The sequence below is a fragment of the Oculina patagonica genome, chromosome 3 (genome assembly GCF_052425735.1).
Source record: "Oculina patagonica isolate OP01 chromosome 3, crgOcupat, whole genome shotgun sequence".
Classification (NCBI taxonomy): domain Eukaryota; kingdom Metazoa; phylum Cnidaria; class Anthozoa; order Scleractinia; family Oculinidae; genus Oculina; species Oculina patagonica.
In genome coordinates this window covers 19,415,610-19,433,400 of record NC_135760.1, presented here as the reverse complement: position 1 = coordinate 19,433,400, position 17,791 = coordinate 19,415,610, and the positions used below count along the sequence as shown (strand labels likewise).

The window sequence follows — 17,791 nt, the reverse complement described above, 5'->3', positions numbered from 1 at the left end:
ACTGTCATTACCACAAATTCCAATTCGATCTGGACGCACGTACAGTTAATAACGAGTTCTAAAGAGCTCTTGCGTGTTGAATGCGGAATGAATGGGTAGATGAATAAGTTACATTTTATCTCTAATTAAACGACTTTTAAGTTAAAACTTTGAACACAAAGCCACAAACTTTTAAACAGTTCCTTTCAATTACGACTAAAAAATCCACTTCCAAAGTTTTAAAAAGAAAACAACAGATTTTTACAGAAACATTCCTGAGTGATTATCCGAAAGACGAAATGTAAAGAAACGCTAATTACTTACTTACAAAAACAAATTAAAAACAGTTGCTAAAATTATAGCATTAAGATTGGCTCTTTTGACTTCGTCTCTATTTCTTTTATATTGTATTTAGATTACATTTTCTATTAATTCTTTCAATTCCATACATTGCCGCCTGCTCTATTTTCCATTTATTTAAGTTATGTGCCTGTTTTTGTCTTTCTCTGTATGTGTGTTTGTGTCTGTGTGTTCATTATATATCGACCTTTTATCTTTTAATTTTTTAGATCGGCCCCTCAGCTAGATTAGCTTCTATAGTTATTTTAGCTGTGATTTCAGCAGCTACGATCTTGTAACTTTGTATTAAAAAGGTATTCTGTAAACTAAAGGTAAAAAAGGGTGTGTTGTTGTTGGAAACAGACTATACGGTTATTCCGGTATCCCCAAAGTCGGTTAGAGTTGGCGAGTCTTTCGTATAAAAGAACAACAACAACAAATGTATACAAAGCCGCTTAGACTCTTCAAGCACTTGGTGACTACAATTTAATCAACTTCGTATGACCTTCATCTAGTGAAGACGTTTCAATTGACTTTACGTGTAAACACGGTCGGAATACCGTTAAAATGATACGTCAGTCATCACGGGTATTTTAAATCACGTGACATCATGTCGAAACACCCCGCCCCAATGACCTCAAATTTGGTCACATGGCAAAGCAGTCCATGTAACTTGAAAACATAGACCGTCGTCCCGCGATTTTCCACATATTTTTTAAGCTTCCCTTGGAGGACCAAGAAATCGGGAATTCACTGTACTTTTTTCGTTTGTTTGTTTGTTTATTTGTGTATTTTTAACATCAACTCGTAGAACTTCAAGTGATGAAACCAGGGTGTTACTGGTTTCCACGCATAAATTGATGAAACTAGCCTGCCAACGCAGACGCATTTCATGAAACAAGCCACGGAAGACCCAATTATTAAAAGAATTTAAATGTGGTAATTTATTTTAACGTGTTAGTTATAAAATTTTAGAGGATACTTTTAATAAAATCCGCTTTAAAATTGATTTTTTCACTAAAAAGAACGGCACATTTCTACTTGTTCAATAATTCCCGCATTGACTCTCTGTGTCTGACAAATTGTTCTTCTGGTAACGTAGCTCGTCTCATGTATTCACAGAATTGTTCTTCAGTAAATGAATTGAAGATTTCTCTCGCTGGAAAGCAACGCAAAAACAAAAATAAATAAATAAATAAATAACTTAATAGCTGACTAAGCAAGCAAGCAAGGAAGCGACCAAGTAACTAAGTAAATAAAAACAAAATACAATTTCACATGCTATAAGCGGGTAAAAAGTTGATCCTTCCGCCATCCGCCTCCAATCCTCTGAAAAAAAAAACGTTTGTCATCAGGCGTTATCAGGATACAGAAGAACGTAATATCTTACTTTCTACTGCAACGAAGCCTGAAAATTCACAGACAGCCATGGGCCGCTCATCAGATTCATAAGAACTCTTTACTTCAGCACCTATTAGAACAAGGAATGGGAAAAGAAAGGAAGAAACTCAATTGTCTGTTCCTTCAACTTGTAATGTTCTGTTACATGGCATACCCTACAACACGACAGGATCAGACAACAGATAAGATGGTTTTCAAGGGATTTAGCATGCCACTTCGTTGTTCGTTTTGTGGTTACTACGCTTATCAGTTGAGTATGCACGAGGGAAGTTTTGCGCCCAAGTTTTACCGTTAAAACTCTGCTGTTGTCAGGGGCGACAAAGCTAGATAAGTTTCCTTTGGAAACATCTCGTTTTTTGACGTCAGCAGTCTGTTGCACTTTTCAGTAATTCAACTTTCGCGCGCGCACGGGACTGCTGACGTCAACAGCACAAGATGTTTCCAATGGATAGAGATATAGATAGGACCGCGTGGCACCCGTTTAAATAGGATATTAAATTTATAATGTGTTGGAGTGCCGGTAGTAGGCAATACTGCCGATACACCAAATCCCCTCGGATATACACCCTGTTAAAGGAAATTTGGGAGGGTTCCCGCGGGGCAAAGAAAAATCTCTGACCCCGGCGGGATTTGAACCCACGACCTCCGGATTAGATCTACGGACGCTCTACCGACTGAGCTACGAGGCCAGTACGGGAGCAGGTCGGGGTAATTAAGGTAGTGAGTCGCGGTAAGTATACAAGTGATAGAGATATAGATAGGACCGCGTGGCACCCGTTTAAATAGGATATTAAATTTATAATGTGTTGGAGTGCCGGTAGTAGGCAATACTGCCGATACACCAAATCCCCTCGGATATACACCCTGTTAAAGGAAATTTGGGAGGGTTCCCGCGGGGCAAAGAAAAATCTCTGACCCCGGCGGGATTTGAACCCACGACCTCCGGATTAGATCTACGGACGCTCTACCGACTGAGCTACGAGGCCAGTACGGGAGCAGGTCGGGGTAATTAAGGTAGTGAGTCGCGGTAAATCTAATCCGGAGGTCGTGGGTTCAAATCCCGCCGGGGTCAGAGATTTTTCTTTGCCCCGCGGGAACCCTCCCAAATTTCCTTTAACAGGGTGTATATCCGAGGGGATTTGGTGTATCGGCAGTATTGCCTACTACCGGCACTCCAACACATTATAAATTTAATATCCTATTTAAACGGGTGCCACGCGGTCCTATCTATCATCTACTCATCACCTTGTATACTTACCGCGACTCACTACCTTAATTACCCCGACCTGCTCCCGTACTGGCCTCGTAGCTCAGTCGGTAGAGCGTCCGTAGATCTAATCCGGAGGTCGTGGGTTCAAATCCCGCCGGGGTCAGAGATTTTTCTTTGCCCCGCGGGAACCCTCCCAAATTTCCTTTAACAGGGTGTATATCCGAGGGGATTTGGTGTATCGGCAGTATTGCCTACTACCGGCACTCCAACACATTATAAATTTAATATCCTATGTTTCCAATGGAAACTAGCTCTGTCGCCCCTGACAACAGCAGAGTTTTAACGGTAAAACTTGGGCGCGAATCTTCCCTCCGTGCGTACTCAACTGATAAGCGTAGTAACGCTTTAGTTGTCGTCGTGCCATCACACCACACCATCTTTTTAAGAAGTATTTTTATAATTTATAACTTTATTTTTATTTTCATGGTCGTGTAATTTTTTTTTTTTTAATTTTCTCTTAAATATGTAAAGCGCTATTGATCAGAACATGGAAATATGCGCTATATAAATTAGCAAGTTATTATTATTATTATTGTCATCGTCGTTTTTAATTGTCTTAAACTTTGTCGTCCTTGTTCATCAACATTGTCGCTGTCATTTCAAGGGAAACACGATGGCCTTAAGTTAACTGAGCATTTTGCAGTGAATGTAGCGTTATGATTCAACATGGCGACTGCTGTACAGGAGAACAACAGCCATCTTGGACATAAGCGGCAAGACATGACCATGCTCCAAAGGGTTTATTTCAAATGATTAGCAGCATATACTAACCGCACACAGGATTTCTTGGCCAGAGGAAGACTCTAATCACGGAATGGTCGCTTTCCTTATTACCAGACTCGCTTTTTTGAGTCGTTGAACTGCATTTGTCTCCCCGTAAAATGAGATAAGTGTGAGCTACCTCGTTTGTTACAAAATAGGATGATACTTGGTGTATTTTTCTGTGAAAGAAAAACGAAAAAAGATTGACAAACGGAAAGACGAGAGAAATAAATGTAGTTGCAAAGCTAAGTAGTCTAACCTTATAGCCCCTTCCCTGCAGGTTTACTTTTGGAGCCTCACCCGTGAGCAGCGTATTTGTGAGTCGTTCGCAGGCTAGTAGCTGAGCGCAAGAATTGCATCGCAAATGTTACCGATTTCATTTTTTCTTTCTTTATATCCTGAAAAGATCAGAGCACGTCATTCATTCCCATGGTGGCGTTTGGCCATTTAAGGGAGGAGTTTAAAAGGGTATTCTTCCCTACGACCAACTTTTTCAATTTTGTCCACTTCGCAATCCATTCAATATAAAGCCATCTCTTTCATTATTGAAAGCCAGGATAAAAATAACTTACGATTTAGAACTTGCCATAGCTAAACAAAACAAAAAGCTAAAAAATCATAACGAAAAATGGAAAGAGCTTCTCCCTGTTTTTCAACAGTAGAGTTAATATTTTATAATTATTTTGACGGAACTTATAATTAGACACTTCTTGTATTTTTCGCATTTTCGTGTGTGTGTAATTTTTTTCCCTTTTTCTTCTTTGTTTTTCTATAGACTAAGTGTAAGTAGTGTTAGTTTTCTTCTTCTTCTACTCAACAATTATAATTGTATTTTAGTAATGTAAGTAACCGTCCCGTAAGTAGTGTAAGTCATCTTTTGTAAGTAGCCTTTTTTTTCTGTAAGTGATGTAAGTACCTGTATCAATTGATTTGCAAATAAAAATAAAAAAATCCTCACTTCCTAATGTTTGACTTTATGTATTCCCATCAATTTATTATTGTTGGGTGTATCGTCAGATAGATATGCTTGTTATTTAGCTTCTCAAAATCGTACAAAAGTCGATAAAACCAGAATCTGTTGTAAAAATATTTCGCTTTATAAAGGTTATTTTTTTGATGATCAGTTCAATGACAGCATTACTTTATAATCTTTTGGCTGGGCTTTTATTTGTTTGTTTGTTTGTTTGTTTAGTTGTTTGCTTCTTTGCTTGTTTGTTTGTTTGTTTGTTTAATTGTTTGTCTGTTTGTATGCTGTATGCTTAGTTTCCTCACCTTGCTAGTAAACTGACATTAGTTTGTGGTCCAAGCTCAAAGACAAACGTGGTTGTGGGATAATCTCTGACTTCAAAGACCTCCTCGCAAACAGGAATAACATCCTATTCCGGGATAAAAAAAAAGCATATATGAGTTCCTTCTGTCACAGTTATAACCTCAGGTACCATACGCCTGCAATGTGTGGAAAGAACTACACAACTCTCTGCACATAATGTGCCCAGTGTCAATAATGCTAGGTTATTATCGGTGTTGCGGGAACCGTCCTATAATGTGCTGTGAGCCTAGACTGTTCACATGCAGTCCCCTATTTTTCCGTGAAGTTGTAGAGATTGTTCGTTGAGGTTGAGGGGTCGCCATCTTGATTCCTGAACGCGAGCAAAAACTGAGGGGAGTGCAAAAAGCCCGTGAATATTGACACTGAAACGTACTGTTCAGAGCACATTCTCATCTGTACTTCCAAGCTTTCCAGTACAACTAAATCGTTCAAAAGGATTGTATTTATTTGTTTATCATTTAGCAATTGATTAAGGAGCTACGTCACGGGGATTTCGCAGATTTTTGGTCTAAACTATTCTGAAATTAGTGGAAGGCAACTTAATCCATGGAAAACATTATCTTTGAACATCCAAAGGAAGATATAACCTTAAAATGCGGATAGAAATCAAACTACGGCTATAAATATCGATTTTGTGAAGAAGCGCGGAAACAACTTGAAAAGTTAAGCCTCAATTTTTCAAGTTGCAATCCATTTCCATCCGAGCCATCTGCAGCTAAAGACGCTCGTTAAGAGTTTCAGTGCTCTAATACAGCAATTTGTAATAAAAATGTACTATTATTATTAGGTTTCCGGCGACACAAATAGAAATTTTGGCTGTTTAAAATATATGATTAAATCCGTGACAAAGCCCCTTTTACCTATTGCAAACAAATTCTCACCACTGTCTCAAGATAGGATGGGTTATCACTATACCACGTGTGGAAATGTAGATGGTTCACTGAGGAATAAGCACAAAGGCTGTTGAAGCCCAGACGGAATCCTCTGCAAATAACAACGATACAATTCATGTAAATGTTGGTTTCAGAATTTACTACTTTTCAATGACACTTTTGGGTATGTGTGAAAAGAAATGATGGTATCCTGAACTTTCTTAGCAGAAATAATTATTAGAAAAGTTTGTTTAAAGCACTTTGTTTTCATCACTACTATCATTGTCACTGAAATGTTATTATATTAAAAAATTAACTTTTAGAATTTAAGTTACCTGTGGTTAGTTAGCATAGTTGTCTCCAGACTAAGGAATATTCCCTCCTCGGTTAGTATCTAAAGGTTAATAATGAATTAAAAATAATTAGTACTATTTCACCGGTTTTTAGTGAGAAGGTTTTGGGTTAGTATTAAGCAGTTATTTACTAGTCTTCAACAAATATTACATTTAATTCTGACTTGCATCAATTGAATGACCATCAAGGAATAAAATTAATTTTAATGCAAATAACTATTATAAAACGGTTGGGAAGTGGTAATGGCTTAGGACTTGTACAGGGTGTAAGGTATAGTGAAATCCCAAAATTTTCGTAACTCATAATCCATATTTCAGAAAAATCAAAAATCCTGTTAAGATTTGATTTCCTTTTGATCACAGATTTCTGCTCTGACTCAAATATCTTTAACAATTTAATTTGTATCAGACAAAAGCCAACACAGGCACAAAATGAATTCAAATTGAAACAGTTGTAATCATTGTAATGCACTCTACCTGAGGAAGACATGAATTTAAACTTGGAACCAAAAGAGAATGTCCATATTCCAACGGGCTGAGATTTATAATCATGAGATGGTGATCATTGCTTGTTGGAATCCTGTGCTTTGGACAAAGTTCAAACAAAACCTGAAATCATAAAAAAAGGAAAGTTATTATATCATTACTGTAGTTATATAATTATGTAACTCCTAAAATCACGAGTTTAATTTAAATTTAATTTAATTTAAGATTAATTTAAATTTAAATTAATTATTCTTGAATTCCCCACACCCAAAAAACTGCCAAACAGAATGCGGTGCATGATAAGCAGACAGTTCTTAGCCCACTTATTAAACTTAAACAACTAACTGAAAAAACAAAACCACATTATCCTTGCATACAAAAAACGGTTGCAAACAATAAACAATAGTTTATGTACACTGCTTAGACAACAGCAACAATAAAAATTATAGCACAACTAAGGTAAAGCGCACACTCTGATTGGTTAATTTACTGTCTACTATTTGCCCATGGGTGTACGCTGACGTATGTCTTCAACCTGAGCGCACACGCTGATCTGATGCGACATGGCACAAGAAAGTGCTGCTACTTCACGAGTTTAATATACATATTTTCTCAATTTTCCTGTGAATTTGAAAAGCTAAAGATAAGAACATCCGTCTCTCCATAATGCTGAAAGAATTCTAGGCATAAGGCACGCCTGAAATAAAAAAATTTAAAAAGTTTGTTTGTTTTTTCTTTTAGGTTTTTGTCAGCATTTACGCGAACACTACATGCATTTGTTTAAATAAGCGTGCACACTTTTACCTCAAAAAACTGTAACAAATCGCCTAAAAGTTGTGCTATAAAACAAATGGTAAATGCCATAGCGTACACTATTGAGTTATGAATGTACTTGGGAGGCTTGCTAAACACTCAAGAAGCTAGACTCTTACGCTTCTTTTGTGCTTAGCAACCTCCCGCGTACATCCATAACTCAATAGTGTACGCTATGGCGTTTACCATTGGTTAAATTAAACTGTATACATCCGATCCGACCAAAGAAAATGAGTAAACAAAACCAAATAAACAAACTGAACTAGGTCACACTTCCAACAAGTTTCATCCACAATGAAACTTGTTTACTGTTCAGATTAAATTAAAATTAAATTAAATTAAAATTAAAATTAGATTAAAATTAGATTAAAATTAAATTAAAATTAAAAATTAAAACTAAAATAAATTAAAATTAAATTAAAATAAGATTAAAATTAAATTGAAATTAAAATTAAAATTAGATTAAAATTAAATTAAATTAAAATTAGATTAAAATTAAATTAAAATTAAAATAAAATTAAAATTAAATTAAAATTAAAATTAAATTAAAATTAGATTAAAATTAAATTAAAATTAAAATTAAATTAAAATTAGATTAAAATTAAAAATTAAAATTAAAATTAAAATAAAAATTAAAATTAAAATTAAAATTAAAATTAAAAATTAAAATTAAAATTGAAATAAATTAAAATTAAAATTAAAAATTAAAATAAAAATAAATTAAAATTAAAATAAGATTAAATTAAAATTAAAATTAAAATAAAATTAAAATTAAAAATAAATTAAAATTAAAATAAGATTTAAATTAAATTAAAATTAAATTAAATTGAAATTAAGTTAAATTAAATTAAAATTAATTAAAATTAAAATTGAATTAAAATTAAATTAAAATTAAATTAAAATTTAAAGTCTAAAATTAAATTTAAATTTCATTTAAATTTAATTGAATAGGCGATTTGCATGATGGCGTCACTTGACTACAACTACCAGAATCCTCCGCTTTGTCTTTTTGTCATTCTAATTAGAGCAATTGTTTTTCAAACCCCTCTGGGAATTCAAAATTTGAATAACAAAGGAAAGGCGAAATGAATTCTGGTATTTGTAGTCAAATGATGACATCGTCCAAATGTGCTATTGAAGCCTTAAAATTTAAATTTAATTTTTAAGACTTCAAATTAAATTAAATTTAAATTAATTTGAATTTGTGTAATTTAGCGAACACTGCAAAACTTTAAGACCATTCACGACCCCTACTAGGTCACAAGTCTTATATTTTGAGAACTACATTTTGGTTACCTCTTTGCTGTGTACTTTGGTGAAGTTAAATTTTGCTGGGTTGAATGGTTCAGATACCCTGTTCATTGGATCTGGTTTTCTTCTTTTGGTGAATCGTAGTTCATTTAACTGTATACAGATTCAGAAACAGATGGTGACAGTAATTATGACAAGTGTTTACACTTACTTATTTAACTAACATAGTATTGATTGAGTGTTTGTAATGTGAACTTGTCTAACTGATACATTTACCCAGCTGACCAATCTAAATCACAGTGTGGTTCAGTAGTATAGCGGCTCTCACAAGCTTGTAGTCTACTGGTCCTCTAGTGTAGCAGTTGCTATACTGTTTTTGGGGCTAGGGGCATTGTTCCAGTTGTTTATAATTAGTAAATAATAAAGATGGTAAATTTTAAGCTCGGTAATAAATGATGAAGATGAAGTGTTCAGTGAACATGACACAAGCATGGGACAAAGAAAAAATTCTGAGTCCCCCCGACGGGAATCGAACCCATGGCCTCCCAGATACCGGTTGGGCGCTCTAACCAACTGAGCTACGAGAGACTCGTTGTGAGCTGGGCCATTTTACTAGGTTGATAAGTGACACGCGTCCTGCATACTGCTAGGATCAGCAATGTCGAATTCATCAAGTTTTTAGTGAATAATTAAGATGGTAAATTTTAAGCTCGGTAATAAATGATGAAGATGAAGTGTTCAACATGACACGAGCATGGGACAAAGAAAAATTCTGAGTCCCCGACGGGAATTGAACCCATGGCCTCCCAGATACCGGTTGGGCGCTCTAACCAACTGAGCTACGAGAGACTCGTTGTGAGCTGGGCCATTTTACTAGGTTGATAAGTGACACGCGTCCTGCATACTGCTAGGATCAGCAATGTCGAATTCATCAAGTTTTTAGTGAAAAATTAAGATGGTAAATTTTAAGCTCGGTAATAAATGATGAAGATGAAGTGTTCAACATGACACGAGCATGGGACAAAGAAAAATTCTGAGTCCCCGACGGGAATCGAACCCATGGCCTCCCAGATACCGGTTGGGCGCTCTAACCAACTGAGCTATTAGAGACTCGTTGTGAGCTGGGCCATTTTAATAGGTTGATAGGTGACACGTGTCCTGCATGCTGCTTAAGGATCAGCAATGTCAAATTCATCAAGTTTGTAGTACATAATAAAGATGGTAAATTTTAAGCTCGGTAATAAATGATGAAGATGAAGTGTTCAACATGACACGAGCACGGGACAAAGAAAAAATACTGAGTCCCCGACGGGAATCGAACCCATGGCCTCCCAGATACCGGTTGGGCACCCAGGGGGGGGGGGGGGGGGGGTACTCGTTGTGAGCTGGGCCATTTTACTAGGTTGATAAGTGACACGCGTCCTGCATTAACTGCTAGGATCAGCAATGTCGAATTCATCAAGTTTGTAGTGAATAATTAAGATGGTAAATTTTAAGCTCGGTAATAAATGATGAAGATGAAGTGTTCAACATGACACGAGCACGGGACAAAGAAAAAATACTGAGTCCCCGACGGGAATCGAACCCATGGCCTCCCAGATACCGGTTGGGCACCCAGGGGGGGGGGGGGGCTACTCGTTGTGAGCTGGGCCATTTTACTAGGTTGATAAGTGACACGAGTCCTGCATACTGCTAGGATCAGCAATGTCGAATTCATCAAGTTTGTAGTGAACAATAAAGATGGTAAATTTTAAGCTCGGTAATAAATGATGAAGATGAAGTGTTCAACATGACACGAGCATGGGACAAAGAAAAAATTCTGAGTCCCCGACGGGAATCAAACCCATGACCTCCCTATAATTGTTCCATTGTTTTCTCAAAGGGTTAAGTGAGCCACTCACGTGAGTCCTTGCCAGAGCTGCTACCCAACCCATGAGTACAATATATACAATATACAACATGTATATACAATACATTAAAATTATAATTAAAATTAATAATTTAAATTATAATTATTATAATTTAATCATTACAACATTGCTCCAGAAAATACTCTTGGTAGTTTACCTGGATATACAAACAGTATTTTCCAGGTGCAACTCTTCCTTCCACATGGTCAAGTTTGTAAGTGAAGTAACCTGCATCTGCCGCAGCATCCCATGTTTCTTTGAGTTCCTTATCAAACTAGAAAAAAAAATTAAAAGGTACATTACTAATAACTATACACTAGGGAGATGGCACAGTGGGCTAATGGTTAGCACACTTGATTCTGAGTCTAACGGCCCATTGTCGAGCCCTGGCCTGCTGTGTGTCCATGCAAGCCAAGTGCAGGGCTGCAAATAATTTTTTTTACTTGATAGGAATGTCCTACTTAGACACCATCTTGGTCAGACAAAACAAAATTTTGGTTGGACATCACCCAAAACAAAAGGTTATTTTTTTTTCATTGTTGATGTAAAAGGATTAATTACTATAAAAAAAATGCCTGGACATCACACTTGCAGGGTTTTCATCCGACATGAGCAAATTTTGGTCGGCCAATGTCTGATGACCGACTGTTTTTCGCAGCCACACAAGTGGCCCATACAGCCGGAGCTTATCCCGGTTTCCATACAGTAGCATTAAGCGACTAGGAGTATTGCTACTCCCCCCTGGATGGGATGCTAGTCCATCGCAGGGTTACCCCCAGCAGTAAATTTGCCAGTATTTATTAATTAACCTAGGTTATGAAAGGCACAGTGAGAATCAAGAAATTGTGAATAGGATACAAGGCCCATCATCCATTATTTTACTCCTTTGATTCCCACTTTTTACCCCAAACAAAGCCTAAGTATGCACATGAACCATGTGCAAAATTAATATCAGTTTAATTACTGAGTTCATTCAAAATGCACCTGTATTAGGTCATTTACCCTTGAGTGTCACTTTTTCTTCTTAACTAATACATAATATTAGTGAATTAATGTAAAAAAGATTTCCATTAAGTACATGTTACAAGAATAGGCTTTTCACCAATCACATCACAAGCATCAAGGAAGCTGCATGGAACTTCAAGCCCTCCCCCCCCCCCCCCAATAAGCATGTTTGAGAAATTCTGTTTAACTAAAAACAGCACTACAAAGCAACTCTAAAACAAACTTGCACACTTCTTTCCATCAAAAGCGATGTTTTGTAGTTCAATGTGATTGTTTTACCCCTTGCCCATTTGTTTTCTATCCATCATTCTTACAATATGCAGTTCTGTAAATGTTGTTAAGGCCGCAAACTTTGCCAGGACAGCTATAAGCGCCACTTCTCTTCGACAAGAGATGAATACTGACACTTAAAAGATGCTATTTTCGATAAAGTTCTGCAAAATATAAGTTTCTTTGTGGCGTCCAAATTTTAAATAACCGCTGCCCTCAAATAAGCACCGTCCAGCTCGAATAAGCACCGCACTTGACAGACGCGAAAAACTTAATAAGCGCCATGGTGCTTATTCAAGTGAATACGGTAATAGGAATGGCTTTAAAATGTTTAAAGAAAATAATTGTGTGTTTACATATTTTCATAGATGTTAATAGGTTACAGCCCCTGAACTTACAGCTGAGGGCCTCCCTAGGGTTTCTGGCAAAATGGAAACAGGGCCTTTGTTTTTTAAAGGAACAAGATATCTTGTTGGATCACTTTAAGAAAGAAAAGGGATATTTCTACTATTAATGAGAGCCTGGTGTGAAAATCTCAGGAAGCAATTGAATGGATAACAAACACAGGAGGAAACACAACATTTCCAAGTGATCAAGGGAACATATACCCCCCACTCTCCCCCCTGCTCCCCCACCACCCCTGTCAGGAAGGCCCTCATGGCTAAAATTTATGAGTTAACCTCAGTGCAATGGTCGGTGTCAAATGCATAATGGTCCAAATAATTATATATAAAGAACAAGTTTCATTTTTTGTAACAAATGGCAAGGTCACATGGCAGGGTTTTGCAAAAGGCCTTTTCTTACATATACATGTAGATATATGTTGCAGTTAATTTTTGATCTCAGTTAATTTTTTATTTTAACTAGTTAGTTTTTTCTAACTAGTTGATTTTTTTTAACTAGTTAAATAATGGGGTTAGGGTTAGGGTATCATATATTTTAAAAAAATAGTGGTTCATAATCCAGAGGTTGAGAGTTCAAATCTAGTGCAGGTTAGTAAAAAAGAAAAATAAATAAATGATAGTACTTAGGGGAGAGGGATAGTAGCAGATAGTAGGGGAGGGTTAGTAAGGATGGGGGGGAGGGTATGAGATATCAAGGGGGGAGGTGTTCTACTTTTTCTACTTATTAACCAAGAATAAAAAAAAAAACTAGTTAGAAAAAAAACTAACTAGTTAAAATAAAAAATTAACTAAGATCAAAAATTAACTGCAACATATACATAAATTTGGTAAAATTATCTAACATGTAGTCACCTTGCTTGGCTCGGTGTCCTTTTGTTTCCCATCACAATTTTGAGGACTAGGCCATTGAAAGTCTTCTGAAGTGTAGCTGATTTTTTGTTCTGATGATAGAAACCTTGTGGCTGACATTTGCATGAAAGCAACTGGTTTGGTTAGGTCTTGACTTGCAGCAACTTGTTAAATGCTGTTCTACAACATAAGGTTAAGGTTCAATCTCTGTCTTTTCAATGAGAATTTGATACATTTTCATGACAGGATCCAAAAGAAAGCTTCACCGAGGCATCCACAAAAATGTGTCAGAGATTTAAACATATTCTCCTACAGTATTAATAGGCCAAAGTTTAAAGTGGGAAAATACATATTTTTGCACTTTTCTTCGTATCTGGGAGATTTGGTGAACTGTACGGGAGACCAGGAGATTCAGAACATATCCAGGAGACTTCAGGAAAATTCGGGAGAGTTAGCATAGAAGTAGCTAGATTGTCAAAACAAAGCAACTTCAACTAGTCAAGCTTGATGTCTCCTTGTTTCAATTATTGCACTTCAGCACAGCGAATTTTGTACTTAGGGCAAAGGGAGCAGAGGGGGAGGGTAGAGGGGTGGGCGGGAGCCAAGGAGAAAAGGGGCGGGAAGTGGGAGGAAAGAGGCCAGAAAGTGGAATTCTTAAGATGGTGGAAACAGGAGAAAACAAGTAAAATTTTGCAACATTTCATTATATTGCAAAAGATATAGAGAACTGCCACTAAAAGGGTAGGAGGCAGGAGTAAAAGGTATGGTAAACAGAAGTAGAGGGTACGGGAAGATGGAGGTTGAGACCCCCCCCCCCCCCCCCTCCCTCCACCCCCCAAACCCACCTCCACAAGGAACCATTGGCATCCTGGTCACGTGACTACTGAATAAATTTACCTAAAACTCCATCACCGACCTCTTGAGTAAAGAAATACCTACGAAAGTTAAATTTATACATATCTCAGAGTATGAATCTTTTGAAATAATCATCTTGTGTATTAAACTTCTGTCAGATCATGATCAGCGCTCGCTGGCCGTCAGTTCCGATGTGTGCCCGGTGTGTGAAGCACAGTAAACTAAATCTAATTTTACCCGCGAAAATCGATTAATACTCACCTTGATTGAGAATTACAAATTAGGTCCAGGGCGTATTTCTCAATACATTTTTCCAAACCAAAATTCCAAAACATTCTTTGGGTTTCGTGACTTTCGTCAAGCAACCTAAACTCTGGGTCCCAGTCTCCACGGTTTCCCCATAGGTGAACAGCCGCTGACCGAAGGACCAGTAGACTCGGTAAAACGGGTAAAACTGGAGGCACTATTGCATCCTTGGATACCCAGGGGCAGTTAGCGGGGACGAGAAACAGGAAAGGAAAAAAAAAAAAAAAAAACAGGAAAAAAATCGGCTTTGAAAGTATAAACGAAAGCGAGCACCTTGGGAACGGAGTATCCTGCCACACTTTGGAATTTATCATCCGAAAAAGCCAGACAAGATACGGGTCGTCTTCGACTCAGCAGCTGAATGTAACGGAATATCGCTCAACAGTCTCCTATTATCTGGTCCCGACTTAACAAACGGCCTTCTCGGAGTGCTCTTACGATTTCGTCAGAACCCAGTTGCAATGGTAGCCGACATCGAGCAGATGTTTCATTCTTTTAAAGTCAAAGAGTGCCACAGAGATTTGTTAAGATTCCTATGGTACGAGAACAACGACCCTAATGGCGAGATAACGGAGTACAGGATGAAAGTCCACATATTTGGCAACACATCATCCCCGGCAGTAGCGAACTACGGCCTGCGCAAAACCGCGGAGGTCGGAGAGAACGAGTTTGGTTCTGACGCGAAGGCCTTTGTACACAGAAACTTCTACGTAGATGACGGCCTTCACTCAGCTCCAACCACTGAAGACGCAATAGATTTGCTGAGACGCACCCAAACCATGTTGGCCACAGCGAACCTTCGCCTACACAAAGTTGCCTCGAGTCATGCGGAGGTCGTGGAAGCGTTCCCGTCCGAGGATCACGCGAGCGGCCTTCACAACTTAGATTTCAGCAAAGGCCCAATCCCAGTACAGCGTTCGCTTGGAGTGTATTGGGACTTAGAGTCCGATGCCTTCACCTTCCGAGTTTCACTGGATGAGAAACCGTTCTCACGGCGAGGAGTCCTCTCAGTAACTAACAGCCTCTACGACCCTCTGGGTCTCGCAGCCCCAGTAATCATTAAAGGGAAGCAGCTTCTAAGGTCAATGACCACTGACCTCAATGCCTCACATTCGGACACGTGGGATGCCCCACTGCCTGCAGAACACAAGCCTGCTTGGGAGAACTGGTGTAATTCCCTTCGGTCACTAGAGGAACTCAAGGTTCCCCGCTCCTACAGTAACAAACCTCTCCGAACTGCAGCGCGAACAGAGCTCCACACTTTCTGCGACGCCTCAGAAAAGGCCATCGGTGCTGTCTCATACCTTAGAACAATCCAACCCACCGGTGAAGTGCAAGTAACCTTTGTGCTCGGCAAGGCTAAGCTCACGCCAGCCCACGCAACAACCATACCTCGTCTAGAGCTTTGCGCGGCAGTAATGGGCGTTGAGTTATCGGAGCTCATTACTGAGGAACTCGAAAGGAAGCCGGACTCAGTGACATTCTACTCAGACAGCAAAGTCGTCTTAGGATACATCACGAACGACTCACGCCGGTTCTATGTTTATGTGAGCAACTGCGTCGAACGAATTCGAAGAACCTCAGCACCACAACAGTGGCGCTATGTTTCCACACAACAGAATCCAGCGGATCTAGCTACTCGATCGGTGGAAGCAAAGGACCTTAAGGAGAGTACGTGGCACACTGGACCAAAGTTCTTGTACAACAGCGATCTAACGACCTCAATTCAAGAGGGAAACATTGCAGCGGAAGTGCTGGCTGATGACCCGGAAGAGCGCTCAGACGTAAAGGCACTAGCGACTAAGGTGGAGCCCTGCACGAGTCTTGGATCGGAGCGTTTCTCAAGATTCTCCCAATGGTCCACGCTACAAGGAGCGGTCGCAAAGCTCATCACAGTCGCACAGTCGCACAGCAAAGCCCGAGTAGAGGAGGAAGTCCCTTCAACGCTGGTATATGAGCAAGCCAAGGTCATAATCCTTAGAAGCGTCCAGTACGAAGCCTTCGGGAAAGACATCGAGTGTCTAAAACGTTCAGAAAAGCTTCCCAGCACCAGTCCCTTAGCAAACTTGTGCCCCGTCCTCGACAAAGACGGACTACTCCGTGTTGGTGGCAGACTAAACGAAGCAGACATCAGTAATGGAGAACGTCACCCTCTCATCCTGCCAAAGTCGTGTCACACCTCGGAGCTCATCATCAACCATTATCATTGCAAAGTACAGCATCAAGGAAGAGTCTTTACCCACGGCTTAATTCGAAGCAGCGGCTACTGGATCATTGGAGGAAAAAGAATGGTGAACAGCATCATCGACAAGTGCCTTAAGTGTAAGAAATTAAGAGACCAGCGCCAGACTCAGAAAATGGCCGATTTACCAGTCGATCGCGTCAGCCCTGCACCCCCATTCAGCTACGTAGGACTCGATGTATTCGGCCCATGGCAAGTCTGCGCTCGACGCACCAGAGGAGGTCTCTCTAACGCCAAACGTTGGGCTGTTCTGTTTACATGCCTGTCGAGCCGAGCCATCCACATCGAAGTCATCGAATCCATGGACACCTCCAGTTTTATAAACGCCTTGCGCAGATTCCTAGCGCTACGGGGGCCAGTGATTCAAATACGCTCCGATTGTGGCTCCAACTTTGTAGGCGCGCGCAACGAACTCCAGGGTGTACTGACACCTTCTGACGTCAGCACCACACGGAGTTACTTACTCAAGGAAGGATGCGAGTGGGTCTTCAATCCACCCCACGCGTCCCACGCCGGCGGAGCTTGGGAGCGAATGATCGGAGTAACGAGACGTGTACTCGAGGCTGTACTAGCGGACGTTCCTTCAAGACACCTCACGCACGAAGTTTTAACAACCCTGATGGCCGAAGTCTCGGCTATCGTGAACGCCAGACCACTAGTGCCAGTCTCAAGCGATCCTGATGCGCCAGAAATCCTCACTCCAGCCACGTTGCTTACCCAGAAACCTCAGCAGCTGAAACAACCACCAGGAGAATTCAACGCTACAGACCTCTACAGTAAACAGTGGAAGCGTGTTCAGCATCTGGCCAATGTCTTCTGGTCACGATGGCGCAAAGAATACCTTCCGACGTTACAGCCTCGCAGAAAGTAGCAAGACAACTCCCGCAACTTACAAGAGGGCGATCTAGTCCTTCTCTGCTCCAAGGACGCGCCCAGGAACGATTGGCCTCTTGCCAGAGTCGCGAAAGCACAACCCGACCGCGATGGAAAGGTGCGAAAAGTCGACCTCATCACCGCCAAGGAAGGATCCGAAAAACACTACCACCGACCAATTACAGAATGTATCCTGTTAAAAGCAGATGAAAGTAAACCAT

At 39.4% G+C, this 17,791-nt stretch overlaps 2 protein-coding genes and 3 non-coding genes across 10 annotated transcripts; 2 read left to right on the top strand and 3 right to left on the bottom strand.

The window, feature by feature from the left end:
• Positions 1-1,235: 1,235 nt before the first annotated feature.
• LOC144645371 (GDP-D-glucose phosphorylase 1-like) lies at positions 1,236-14,547 on the bottom strand. Of its 6 annotated transcripts, none has more exons than XM_078504930.1 (12): positions 14,411-14,530; positions 14,192-14,229; positions 13,298-13,474; positions 10,924-11,040; positions 8,902-9,009; positions 6,784-6,915; positions 6,289-6,347; positions 5,963-6,065; positions 5,024-5,127; positions 3,761-3,930; positions 1,709-1,789; positions 1,236-1,477 (listed from the first exon to the last, which is right to left on the bottom strand). In XM_078504930.1, exons 3-12 carry the CDS (start codon positions 13,418-13,420, stop codon positions 1,356-1,358), a joined length of 1,119 nt encoding a protein of 372 aa, XP_078361056.1. In that variant the 5' UTR covers positions 13,421-13,474; positions 14,192-14,229; positions 14,411-14,530; the 3' UTR covers positions 1,236-1,355. The 6 variants fall into 6 exon arrangements, with proteins under 6 accessions (XP_078361056.1, XP_078361059.1, XP_078361058.1 ...); XM_078504933.1 differs by having other exon boundaries at positions 13,298-13,469; positions 14,411-14,528; XM_078504932.1 differs by having other exon boundaries at positions 14,140-14,229; positions 14,411-14,527.
• Positions 2,335-2,408, bottom strand: Trnar-ucu (transfer RNA arginine (anticodon UCU)). Its single transcript has one exon. It is a non-coding gene; the product is annotated as a tRNA-Arg (tRNA).
• Positions 2,632-2,705, bottom strand: Trnar-ucu (transfer RNA arginine (anticodon UCU)). The gene has a single exon. It is a non-coding gene; the product is annotated as a tRNA-Arg (tRNA).
• Positions 3,019-3,092, top strand: Trnar-ucu (transfer RNA arginine (anticodon UCU)). The gene has a single exon. It is a non-coding gene; the product is annotated as a tRNA-Arg (tRNA).
• Positions 14,548-14,786: 239 nt separating the features above from the next.
• LOC144645880 (uncharacterized) lies at positions 14,787-17,568 on the top strand. Its single transcript, XM_078505406.1, has one exon. It carries the CDS (start codon positions 14,917-14,919, stop codon positions 17,566-17,568), a length of 2,652 nt encoding a protein of 883 aa, XP_078361532.1. The 5' UTR covers positions 14,787-14,916.
• The last annotated feature ends 223 nt before the right edge of the window (positions 17,569-17,791 follow it).